Genomic DNA, 13,293 nt, shown 5'->3' on the forward strand with positions numbered 1-13,293 from the left:
GGTTAGCACGCAACATAAGCTTTTCACTGTATCTCAATACATGTGACAATAAACTAAACTAAACTCAATATGCCGTTTGCTATATAAATAAAATATATCATCCATGTGTCTCCATTTATCAATCTCTCTACACAGCCCTGCAATTTTAGCACTTATCTTGATGCAAGGACATTTTAATGGAATATGAACAGTGAATCCAGCCTGCAGTAATAATGGAGCATGGGCAGGATATCCTTCTTAATATCATGGTTGGTATAATGGTGGTAATGATGGAGTAACAAAACGGAAGGGAGACATATCAATGATAATTTCATGACTCATCTCTATCTATAAAAGGCATTGATTTAAAAGGTGAGGTTTATTTCCATTTGATTAGAATACATAAAACATAACAATCTTGGTCATGAAGCACCAGAGAAAAACACTGAATAAAATCCCATTTGTAATTATGTCCAAGTAAATAGTAAGATTAAACGAGAACTTACCAGTTTGAAGTTTGATCTGTATTTTATGAGGAGTTACGATGAGGGATTACGTGAAGAACCCCCGCCACGGCGCATGCGTGTCATTCTTCAAAGCAGCGGTGTGAAATCACAGATAACTGTAATGACTAAACATAGTAAGATTAGAGAAGAGATACCAGTTAAGTATATGATCCAGGGTGGGAGCGGAGGGCACGTAATCCCTCATCGTAACTCCTCATAAAATACAGATCAAACTTCAAACTGGTAAGTTCTCGTTTAATCTTACTATTTTACTTCAGAGTCACGTGAGTGACTACGTGAAGATTTTAAAGCTCTGTGATTTCATGCCGTGGAAACGAGTCCATGCATCACGTCTGCCTTGACTGTAGGAGGAATTGTGTTAACATAATTTGGACATGAATTCGACATTGAAATCATAAAATTTGTTAACACAAATTTATAACCCCTTTTATGGGTTTAAATTAATTTACAGAACTTAAAATTGTTTCTGCAAACGTTCCAGGTTTCATTACTGGTTTATTATAAAATAATTGGAATGTTTTCCCTAGACCATCCTGCTGCCTTGAGGATTTGGTCCATTGGTACATCCAACTGTATCGCTGCTGATGTGGCTGCAGCCCTGGTGGAAAGAGATTTTAAAATATTAGTATCACCCCAGCCTGTGTTAGCATCTGTTTCAGCCATTTTGAGATGGTCTGGATCGTCACTCTTGGTGTGGTTGCTAGTGGCTGACCAAAATGTGCCTTTTCATTGCCTCTTAGGATTTTTGTTTTCTCCATGAATAACGACAGATGTCTTACTATACACAGACGGTCATCTGTTGGGTATGACCTAATTGTATATTGAGGCCTGCTGATCCCTTTCTGTTCTGCTTACTAACTCATAAATATGAGACGTAATATTTTCTGTTGAGGAAGTCATGTTGTCCAGTCTAGTTTCTGCAGTGACTGTATCCTCTGTGCCGTGACCAATACCATTAGCATGACTGTTTTAATGTCAGTCTGTGTAGGGACAGAACTGTTGCTGGAGACCAATTCCTGAGCATCTTCAGGATAATTTTTACATCCCATATTTGGCAGTATCTGGTTCTTGGGGGATAGTATTAAAAATTCCCCTCATAAGTTTTGTACCAGTGGGCGAGTCCCAACAGTGTAATGCTCTGTCCCCTGCCATAGGTAAGTCGATAGGGCACTTCTGGCGCAGTTGATGACACTGTAACTGAGCCCCTCATCATAGTGGAGGCCTACCAGATATTCCAGAACAGACGGGATGTTCATGTCTCTGTAGGTGATGTTGTTTTTATGGCAGAGCATCGCCCACTCCCTGATATAGACTGTAGCAATAATTCTGGTCTATGAGGGATGGTGATACATGGTTCTAATACCATGTTTGATACCACTGGGAACCATGGTTGTGTAGGCCAATCGGGTACTACCAATACCAGATGCAGAGTCTTGTTGTATTTCCTTAATACCCGACTGATGAGGCAGGAAAAGGAGGGAATGCGTAAATAAACAATTCCCCCCCCCCCATATTAACAGACTGGGGTCTGTTGGTTAGAAAATCCAGTATCCAGTTGCAGAGGGAGGGGTCGATGCCCAGGTTACCGAGTTTGGTGATCAGTTTTGATGGTATAATGGTGTTGAATGCTGAGCTGTAATCGATGAACAGCATTCTTACGTAAGTGTCTCTGTTGTCGAGGTGGGAGAGGGCGGAGTGAAGTGCCGTTGAGATGGCATCCTCCGTACTCCTGTTCTTGCGGTAGGCAAACTGATAGGGATCCAGTGTGGGGGGTAGGCAGCTTTTGAGGTGTGCCATGACCAGCCTCTCGAAGCACTTGGTGATGATGGGGGTAAGTGCAACTGGGCGGAAGTTGTTGAGGCTTGCCGCAGTGGAGTGTTTTGGCACTGGCACGATGGAGGTGGCTTTAAGGCACGTGGGGACAACTGCTTGGGCAAGTGACAGGTTGAAGATGTCAGTCCAGACGTCTGTCAGCTGCGCAGCACAGGCCCTGAGCACGCGCCCGGGGATGCCGTCAGGGCCAGCAGCTTTATGTGCATTAGTCCTACTCAGTGCCACGTATACGTCGTAGGGGGTGAGTGTGAGGGGTTGGTGATCGGCAGGTAGCACAGCCTTGATGGCTGTCTCTAGATTGTCCCTGTCGAAGCGGCCATAGAAGTGATTAAGCTCCTCAAGGAAGGAGGCGTCGCTGGATGTGGGGGTAGTGTTGGAGGGTCTGTAGTCCGTGATGGCCTGGATGCCTTGCCACATGCGTCGGGGGTCGGAGTTGTTGTTGAAGTGCTCCTCAATCCTGAGCTTATGGCAGTGCTTGGCCTTCTTGATGCCCCTCTTCAGGTTAGCCCTGGCTGAACTGTAGGCTCGAGCATCGCCTGACCTGAAAGCGGTGTCCCGTGCTTTCAGCAGTAGCCTGACCTCGCTGTTCATCCATGGCTTCTGATTCGGGAATATGGTCACCTGTTTGAGGGAGGTGACACTATTGATGGTGGAGTTTATAAAGTCCAGAACAGAGGATGTGTAGGAATCAATGTCCGTGTGGGAGTCAAGGGTGGCCTGGGCTGCAAACGCCTTCCAGTCAGTGTTTCCAAAACACTGCTGAAGTGTGAAGTCCGCTTCCTCTGACCAGACTTTAACTGTCCTCACAGTTGGTTTAACCCGTCTGATGAGTGGGGAGTACTTAGAGAGCAGGAACAATGAGACGTGATCAGACTGACCAAGGTGGGGGAGGGGGATGGCTTTGTAAGCTTCAGCCATGTTGGTGTAGACTTTGTCCAGTGTCTTGTCTACTCTAGTCGGGAAGGAGACATGTTGGTGGAATTTGGGGAGTACAGTCTTCAGGTTAGAGTGATTGAAGTCACCCGCAACAATGAAGGCTGCCTCGGGGTTGTGCGTCTGTTGATTGCTAATGGCAGTATGCAGCTCTTTCATTGCAAGCTTGGCATTAGCATCAGGAAGGATATAGGCTGCAGTCACAACAGTCACAACATTATGACTTTAGGCCATGTAATGCCCCAACATTTCCAGGTAGTTTATGCCCAGTGTGAGTAATAATGATGCCTCCTGGGCAGTCCATCTACCTCCACAGCTGGTGATGGTATTGGTGGCTCCCCACCCAAGTGTACTGGCATCAGTTTGTAGTACCATGGAAGGGTTACTGACAATGATTGGATTGGAACAAAGCCAGATGTTATCTATCCACCATTTTAGTTCCATTTTAGCTTGATTGGTAGTTTCATAGATCTGTCAAAGTGACCTGCATAATTTAGAGTGCTTGTATTTTGCTCTCTGTAAGTTTTGGTAATGTAGAGGTCCAAATTGTGTGGCTGGAAAGGCAGCCATCATTATGCCAATTACTTTGCTACCAATCTGATGGATGGTTTGCTGATGTCAGTGAGGTTATTGCAAGCCTCTATTAAATCTCTAGCCTTTCCCTTAGGCAGAATCACCGACATGTGAACTGAGTCAATGGTGAAACCCCAGATTGTCCATAGTAGTGGAAGGCGTTAGTTTAGATTTAACTGGATGGAAAATGAATCCCAGTTTTCCAAATAACTTTTTTATGGCTGTTACAGTTTGTTTGGCCAATTCCAAAGTTTTGCCCACAATGAGTATGTCATATAAATATGCCATGACCATGTGAGTACGTTTCCGTAGAAACGCTAGGGCTGTTTTCAAATTTTTTGTGAACAGCCTGGGGCTGATGATAACCCATTTGGCAGTGCTTTATACTGTCAGAGTTGTCCCATCCAGTTGAATTTTAAGTAACATCTGTGGTCACTTCGTATAGGCACTGAATAGTAAGCATCTTTTAAATCGATGCTGGCCATTGAAGTAACCTTTGGAAATTAATTGTTAAGGAGTAATAAAGGTATCTATTTTGTCAGATCTATGATGATGCGATAACCATCATCTTTTTTGTTTTTGATAAATATATTGGACATGAATTCTAATGGTTCGTGTTGAGTTTTCTCAATTACACCTTTTATGTAAAGCCGCTTCAGTTCAGCTTGCGCTTTTGATATTCCTTTATCAGAAGGCACGAACATTCGGTTCAGTATATGTTGAACTGGAGGGCTGTACTTGTGTATAAACTCTATTGTATATCCCTGGATACTGCTTAAGATGTAAGTATCGGTTGTTATCATGCTCCATGCATTCAGAAAGAGTGTAATCTCCACCCAACCTCCGTGATCCCTGTATATTGTAGGGAACCAGACCCACCTACCTCCATAGTTACCAGTGGTAGGTTTACTTTTTGTAGGTTCTTTGCTTCTGTTGTCGCGTTGGGGTCTGGATTTTCGGGTTGGTTGGCGTTGGAGGTCCCCGTATCTTCCAAGAAGGCCGGCCTGGGCCATGGCCTAAAAAGACTCATGTTTTGGGTACCGGACCTTCGAGCTTTCACCAGTTCTGCTGGTGGGTGCGTGAGGGTGCTGTCTTTGGCCGTAGTGGGTTCCAGTAGGTTCTCTTGTTCTTGCACCCCCTGCACACTTGTCTTTCCTTCTGCGGACCCCTCTTCCAGGTCAGCCCAGAACTGACCCGGAGTGCTCCCCTCTGATGAGGTAGAAGCACTGTGCAGCCCTTCAAGAGGTACTGCTGTGGGTTTATCATAGGGCCCACAGTGACCCGACTCCATCTCCCGGAGTCTGTCACGTTGGAGCAAAGCTCCATACACCGCTCCATCCGGCTCCAGCGCTCTCGGGCGCTGGCCGCCCGCGGTTGTTTAAAGTCGGACTCCTCTGAGTCCACGACCTTGTTTGTTTTGTGTCTAGCCTTTCCGCCCGGCCGCGTGGATCTGGCCGGTGCGGAGGCGACATCGGGCACAGCTGATCCCACTATCGGTGATCCGAGTGCCGCTGGCTGCTGCTGGCTGCCCGCTGCTCCGCGGTCCTCCCGCTCCAGCTTTGTTCTTACTGCCCTTCCGTGGAGTGGATATGGCCGGTGTGGAGGTGACATCAGGCACAGCTGATCCCATCTAGCCCACCAGCTTTGTCGCAGCCCGTTGGTTTCTCCACCTGAAATCAGCATGGTAAAACACAAAAAGACCGCAGCCCTTACCTGCAGGTCCAGGTTGAAATTGTCGCTACGGGTGAACGTCGTTCCACCCCGTCTGCTGCCGTTATTGACTTGTCCAAAAGTCAACGGCCCTCTTTAAATAGTCTCCCGTCCGGCCGTGGTGTTCTGGCCGGCGCGGGACCAAAAGTCGGCACAGCTGATCCCTTACGGGGCTTGTGCCTTCAGCTGCTGCTGGCTCCCGCAACTTTGCAGTCCTCCCCAGCCAGCTTCCTAGCAGCACTTGTGGACACTATTTTGTCCAGCTTCCCCCCCTGTGAAACCAGCGCGGGGAACATTAATTTTTGCTTCCCTCTCCCGCCCGGCCGGGCCCGGTGCGGGAGCGAGTCGGGAGCGAAAGTCGGGCACAGCTGTTCCCATTACGGGAGATTAGCGTGCCTTTGACTGCTGCTGCCGGCTGCCCGCTACTCCGCGGTTCTCCCCCGCCAGCTTTCCCGCAGCCTTCATGGATCCGGTCCATGTCTCCACCTAAAAGGTAAGTGGAAAGGAACGCAGAGTCTTCTTACCTGCTGTTCCCGACTTTCAAATTCTGGAACGCAGAGTTTCCTTACCTGCTGTTCCTGGCTTTCAAATGTTACCGCTAGGGGAACGTCGTTCCCCCTTGCTGTGACTTGTTGCAATGCGTGTAGCGATATGTCACGCATGCGCCGTGGCGGGGTTCTTCACGTAGTCACTCACGTGACTCCAAAGTAAAATCATTATTTATTTATACCTTTTTTAAGGAAGATATTAGCCAGCAGAGGAAATTAAACCCTGACTTGGAAGAACAATGTTATTTTATAAACTAAGATATAGTACTTAAGGCAAACTGAAAACTGATAGAGAATTTGTAAAGTACAAGTTTGTAAAAGTTTTTTAAAAATCACAACTACAAATCTTACAGTAAATATAGAAAATGTGGTATTCATGACAATGTTGTTGCATTTTCAACTTCCCCTTTAAAAAGTTGAATATTGTACGCGTTACATACATCTGTGATGACTCAATGATATAAAGGGCCTATTAGGTATGTAATTCTCAACATGAACTTCTGAAATGTTTACCTGAACATTAATAATGAAATTAATAATTACAATACCTAAATATTCAGCCCATCAGCACAGAGAGTAAACTCACCTAATACCTGTATGACAATATACAAAGAATACAAGGAGATTGTTATTTTGAATTATAACGTACCTATGACTGCTTTTGTATTAAGATCAGGCTCTTTGGGTAAAAGTAGTGTCCAGTTTGTTCTGTTGTTTGCTAGAAATTGAATAAAATTTCTGAGAAATACATCACAACTTCATGTAAATATATTAAAGTACAGATTAACAGTGCATAGCTTGTGGCTTAGTGACTAGCTTTGGAAGTTATCAATATAAGCATGTAACAATCCAATACAAAGAAAAATATTTATTCCCACTGCTACTCTGATATTTTTATGTCCTGTTGTATATGTCTATGGCTTGATTGTACTCATGTATGGTAGGATTTGAATGGATATCTCAGTACATTTGACCATAATAAGCTAATACTAGTAAGAAACGAGAGATGAAACAATTTTGTTTTACTATCAAAAGTATTTATATTTCTGATGACATGGTACGCCGCAGTATATTAATTGGAATGCAATTGATTATCAGAACTTAAAACACAAATATTAATCTGAGGAATATTTTTTTCCCCAGAGTAGAAAGACTTACCTGAACTAGGTGCACCCAATCCCTTTACTTTTCTCATCCCATCATTAGTTCTTTCTGTTAGCTGAAAGAAATACAAATTACCATGAATTGTCTTTCTCAGTTTTCAGGTTCTGCAAGCAACTTTAATCACCATATGTTAATGGCATAGGGAAAATACATTAAAGAAATTCACTGAGATTTATTTGGATTATTTATATTTCCGATACATTTGATTCTCTTCCTGATTCCCTTTCAAAATTCCACTTTATTTAATATGATATACTTAATTGTTTTTCAGGGGAATGCCAAATGTAAGTAAAATAATTTAAAAGTTAAAGACAAACAAAGACTGATCTGAACTGAAGATGAATTAAGATTAAAAGGGACAGTAATAGAGAAACGCAGGAAAGTAGGAATAAAAGGAGCAACAAACAATCTGCCTGGAACTCAGCTAATAGAGGAACATCTATGATGGAGATGGAACACCTGTGTTGGAGATGAATGGTTGACATTTCAGCTCAAAACCCTGCAAGCTGAATAAAAGGCCCTGCTGGAAGTAGTTGCAGATTGCTTCATTTTCCGAGGAGCTGGACATGGAATTGAACAATGTACAATTATCAGCTATTAGCTTCATTACTGACACATGATGGAGGAAGGTCAATGATTATACTCTCTGAAGGAAGTTACTTTTTTGAGATGGAACTATAATTAGTGGGATATTACAAAACTGGTTTGTTTTATGTTTTATTTTCTTCGTACTCTCTATTGTTCTGTATTCTCATTCTAATAAAAGATTATGTTCATTATTATTAGCTGGTCTAGACTGGATTTTCAATTGTGTCAATGTGAAATGAACAGGAAAATGTCCATGTTTGCTTAGTTCTCTGACTAGCAAAATACCAAGAATCCATGTTATGAATCAAGAAATAATTTTGAAACCATTTAAATGCAGAATTAGATTAATTCCTGCACACCATTTTTTTTTGCACAAGATTCCCGAATGACAACCTTTTGGCTTTATAAAGAAGGAGATCGTGCTGTAAATGTGATACAGTTAATGAGAATTGAAGGTAGAAGAAAGATGGACAACCTTAATGCTGCCCAATCCCTTTGTTTGGGAACGAAGATCACCTCTCCACTTTTTATAATACCAACAGCCAAAAAGTAATTGGTCCAGTGAAAATCTAAAGCAGCAACTGCTGCCGGAGACATATAAAAACAATCCAAGTTGATGGAGCTATTTCACAGCTGCTGGTAATCAAACAGTTGTAGGTGGCAAGTTGACAACGCAGCATATTCCAATGTGCAATTTGATCTGTTATTCTATCTGTATAAGTGTATCAGATTGATTAAGTCAGTTTTCAGCTTGATTCTAGATTAAATAGAATACATAGCTAGGGACCCGATTTGAAAAACACAACATGTAGAATTAATGCATATAACTATGTAATCAACAATGAAACATTGAGAACTTAAATTAGAAATAAAAATGATCCAGATACTTGTTAGCTCACTTGCTGTCACTGGTAGAAGAATTAAAAATAGATGAGCACTTCAGTTTATGAATAACAAAATTCAGATTTCATTATTCTTGACTTCAATTTCTAACTGTGGTACATGAAAGAGTACAGCTTTATTGGATTCCAATATTATTAGTAAATTGTGTGCCGCTACCTGCAGCCTTCAATGATGTAGATAATCTAACTATTATATCTGTTCAATGACAGTGCAGATTAAAAAATATAGGTAGAGCACAAACCTAGCAAACAAATCCAATCCAAGTTGTACCAAAAGCTCATAGCCATCAAAATAGCCATAGCAGATCAATCTACTTCCATGTTCCTTCACAAACAATGATCTACTACATTACTTCCGTTCTGCTTCACTCCACTAAATATCCAAGCTGGTTTCCACTTTCTACTGACCATTTCGAGGTTCAAGATCAACTCTTGATTTCCCACACATCGCTAAAGGGCTAAACAAACAGAAACATCTTCCAACTGCACAGAAGACACATTACTGTTCAAGTGTAGTTGTCCATTCATTGTGCATTAGTGGACAGAGGAGATGGTGCTGGTCCCACAGTCAGATATTCAGCTGGGGACAGGGGCTGTATCATGTTCTACAAACAAGCAATCTTTTACTACCTTCACGAGAACAGCAACCAGTAGATATACATTCCTTTAATTTTATAACTTCCAACAATTGAATTTCAAAACCTTCAACTACCCCACAGTCTCCATGCCAACATATTTGCTGCATATAAAATTCAAGACAGGGTGATTAATTGTCACCAAATCTAATGAAATATTACTGTTTTGTAGTCAATTACTTTGTGAGGTGAACCAGATTTGGTGTACCTCTGCCAGTCAGTCACTTATGACCAGCCACCACTAATCCATAAAATATGCATAGAAATATCAATTTCCCTTCCCCATGAGAACATGATATGCCAGGAAGAAGCAGAATGGAATAGCATCCAAAACGAATGGAGTATCGGCAGAGATCTACAGATGTACATGTAATGTTCATAATTTCTAGGAGCAGATTCAGTCCATTTGGCCAATCAAGTCTTCTCCGCCATTCAATCACGGCAGATCTATCTTTCCCTCTTATCCCTATTCTCCCCCTGACACCCTTACTAATCAAGAGTTGACCTCCACAGCGGACTGTGGCAATGAATTCCACTGATTCACCATCGTCTGACTAAAGAAATTCCTTCTCATCTCCTTTCTAAAGGATGTCCTTTTATTCTGAGGCTATTACCCCTGATCCTAGACTCTCCCACTAGTGGAAACATCCTCTCCACATCCACTCTATCCAGGTGTCTTTCACTATTCGATAAGTTTCAATGACGTGTCCACTCTTCCTTCCAAACTCCAGCAAGTGCAAGCTCAGTGCCTTCAAATACTCATAATATGTTAACCCAGTTATTCCTGGGATCATTCTTGTAAACCTCCTCTGGACCCTCTCTGATGCCAGCACATCCTTCCTCAGATAGGCTACTGGGGAGACTTTAAACTAGAACGGTTGGGGGGAGGGACTCAAATAGGGAAAGCTAGCAGTCAGTGTGTGAGGCAGGAGGCAGAGAAGGGTAGCACTCGGACCCAAAATGTAGGGGAGGAAGAAGAAAAAGATAATAAACAGAGAATAAGGGGGTGGGTTTCTTAAATGTGTATATTTTAATGCTAGGAACATTGTAAGAAAGGTAGATGAGCTTAGAGCCTGGATTGACACCTGGAAGTATGATGTTGTGGCAATCAGTGAAACATGGTTGCAGGAGGGCTGTGATTGGAAACTAAATATTCCAGGATTTCGTTGCTTCAGGTGTGATAGAATTGGAGGGGCAAGAGGTGGAGGTGTTGCATTGCTTGTCAGGGAAGATATTACAGCAGTGCTTTGGCAGGATAGATTAGAGGGCTCGTCTAGGGAGGCTATTTGGGTGGAACTGAGAAATAGGAAAGGGGTAGCAACACTTATAGGGGTGTATTATAGACCGCCAAATGGGGAGCGAGAATTGGAAGAGCAAATATGTAAGGAGATCGCAGATATTAGTAGTAAGCACAAGGTAGTGATTGTGGGAGATTTCAATTTTCCACACATAGACTGGGAAACACATTCTGTAAATGGGCTGGATAGTTTGGAATTTGTAAAATGTGTGCAGGATAGTTTTTAGCAGCAATACATAGAGGTACCTACTAGAGAAGGGGCAGTGCTGGACCTCCTGTTAGGAAATGAGACAGGTCAGGTGGCAGAGGTATGTGTTGGGGAACAGTTCGGGTCCAGTGATCACAATACCATTAGTTTCAATATAATTATGGAGAGGGTCAGAACTGGACCTAGGGTTGAGATTTTTGATTGGAGAAAGGCTAACTTTGAGGAGATGCGAAATGATTTAAAAGGAGTGAATTGGGACAGTTTGTTTTATGGGAAAGATGTGGAAGAGAAATGGAGGACATTTAAAGGTGAAATTTTAAGAGTACAGAATCTTTATGTCCCTGTTCGATTGAAAGGAAATAGTAAAAATTGGAAAGAGCCATGGTTTTCAAGGGAAATTGGACACTTCGTTTGGAAAAAGAGAGAGATCTACAATAATTATAGGCAGCATGGAGTAAATGAGATGCTGGATGAGTATAACGAATGTAAAAAGAATCTTAAGAAATAAATTAGAAAAGCTAAAAGAAGATATGAGGTTGCTTTGGCAAGTAAGGTGAAAGTAAATCCAAAGGGTTTCTACAGCTATATTAATAGCAAAAGGATAACGAGGGATAAAATTAGAGAGTCAGAGTGGACAGCTATCTGCAGAGCCAAAAGAGATGGGGGAGATATTGAACAATTTATTTTCTTCGGTATTCACCAAGGAAAAGGATATTGAATTATGTGAGGTAAGGGAAACAAGTAGAGTAGCTATGGAAACTATGAGATTCAAAGAAGAGGAAGTACTGACACTTTTGAAAAATATAAAAGTGGATAAGTCTCCAGGTCCGGACAGGACATTCCCTAGGACATTGAGGGAAGTTAGTGTAGAAATAGCAGGGGCTATGACAGAAATATTTCAAATGTCATTAGAAACGGGAATCGTGCCGGAGGATTGGCGACTGCGCATGTTGTTCCATTGTTTAAAAAGTGTTCTAAGAGTAAACCTAGCAATTATAGACCTGTTAGTTTGACGTCAGTGGTGGGCAAATTAATGGAAAGGATACTTGGAGATAATATATATAAGCATCTGGATAAACAGGGTCTGATTAGGAACAGTCAACATGGATTTGTGCCTGGAAAGTCATGTTTGATTAATCTTCTTGAATTTTTTGAAGAGGTTACTCGGGAAATTGATGAGGGTAAAGCAGTGGATGTTGTATATATGGACTTCAGTAAGGCCTTTGACAAGGTTCCTCATGGAAGGTTGGTTAAGAAGGTTCAATTGTTGGGTATTAATGGTGGAGTAACAAGATGGATTCAACAGTGGCTGAATGGGAGATGCCAGAGAGTAATGGTGGATGGTTGTTTGTCAGGTTGGAGGCCAGTGACTAGTGGGGTGCCACAGGGATCTGTGTTGGGTCCACTGTTGTTTGTCATGTACATCAATGATCTGGATGATGGTGTGGTAAATTGGATTAGTAAGTATGCAGATGATACTAAGATAGGTGGTGTGGATAATGAAGTAGATTTTCAAAATCTACAGAGAGATTTAGGCCAGTTGGAAGAGGGGACTGAAAGATGGCAGATGGAGTTTAATGCTGATAAGTGTGAGGTGCTACATCTTGGCAGGACAAATCAAAATAGGACGTACTTGGTAAATGGTAGTGAATTGAGGAATGCAGTTGAACAGAGGGATCTAGGAATAACTGTGCACAGTTCCCTGAAGGTGGAATCTCATGTAGATAGGGTGGTAAAGAAAGCTTTTGGTGTGCTGGCCTTTATAAATCAGAGCATTGAGTATAGAAATGGGGATGTAATGTTAAAATTGTACAAGGCATTGGTGAGGCCAATTCTGGAGTATGGTGTACAATTTTGGTCGCCTAATTATAGGAAGGATGTCAACAAAATAGAGAGAGTACAGAGGAGATTTACTAGAATGTTGCCTGGGTTTCAGCAACTAAATTACAGAGAAAGGTTGAATAAGTTAGGTCTTTATTCTTTGGAGCGCAGAAGGTTAAGGGAGGACTTGATAGAGGTCTTTAAAATGATGAGAGGGATAGACAGAGTTGACGTGGATAAGCTTTTCCCACTGACTAGGGAAGATTCAAACAAGAGGACATGACTTGAGAATTAAGGGACAGAAGTTTAAGGGTAGCATGAGGGGGAACTTCTTTACTCAGAGAGTGGTAGCTGTGTGGAATGAGCTTCCAGTGGAGGCAGGTTCGATTTTATCATTTAAAAATAAATTGGATAGTTATATGGACGGGAAAGGAATGGAGGGTTATGGTCTGAGTGCAGGTAGATGGGACTAGGGGATAATACGTGTTCGGCACGGACTAGAAGGGCCGAGATGGCCTGTTTCCGTGCTGTAATTGTTACATGGTTATATGGGACCCAAGACTGCTCACAATACT

The 13,293-nt window shown here is 42.3% G+C and overlaps 1 protein-coding gene across 30 annotated transcripts in view; it reads right to left on the minus strand.

Annotated features, from left to right (window-relative positions):
- Window positions 1–13,293, minus strand: part of LOC116980442 (ABI family member 3 binding protein) — a 250,562-nt gene that overhangs the window by 167,671 nt on the left and 69,598 nt on the right. For all 30 annotated transcript variants that reach the window (XM_033032679.1, XM_033032666.1, XM_033032680.1 and 27 more), the window contains exons 7-8: window positions 7,262–7,322; window positions 6,753–6,821 (exon numbers count right to left, since the gene is read on the minus strand). In XM_033032679.1, the coding sequence (XP_032888570.1) occupies window positions 6,753–6,821; window positions 7,262–7,322 (130 nt within the window). The remainder of the gene's footprint in view (window positions 1–6,752; window positions 6,822–7,261; window positions 7,323–13,293) is intronic.

Source organism: Amblyraja radiata, chromosome 14, assembly GCF_010909765.2.
Source record: "Amblyraja radiata isolate CabotCenter1 chromosome 14, sAmbRad1.1.pri, whole genome shotgun sequence".
In the NCBI taxonomy this organism is placed as follows: Eukaryota; Metazoa; Chordata; class Chondrichthyes; order Rajiformes; family Rajidae; genus Amblyraja; species Amblyraja radiata.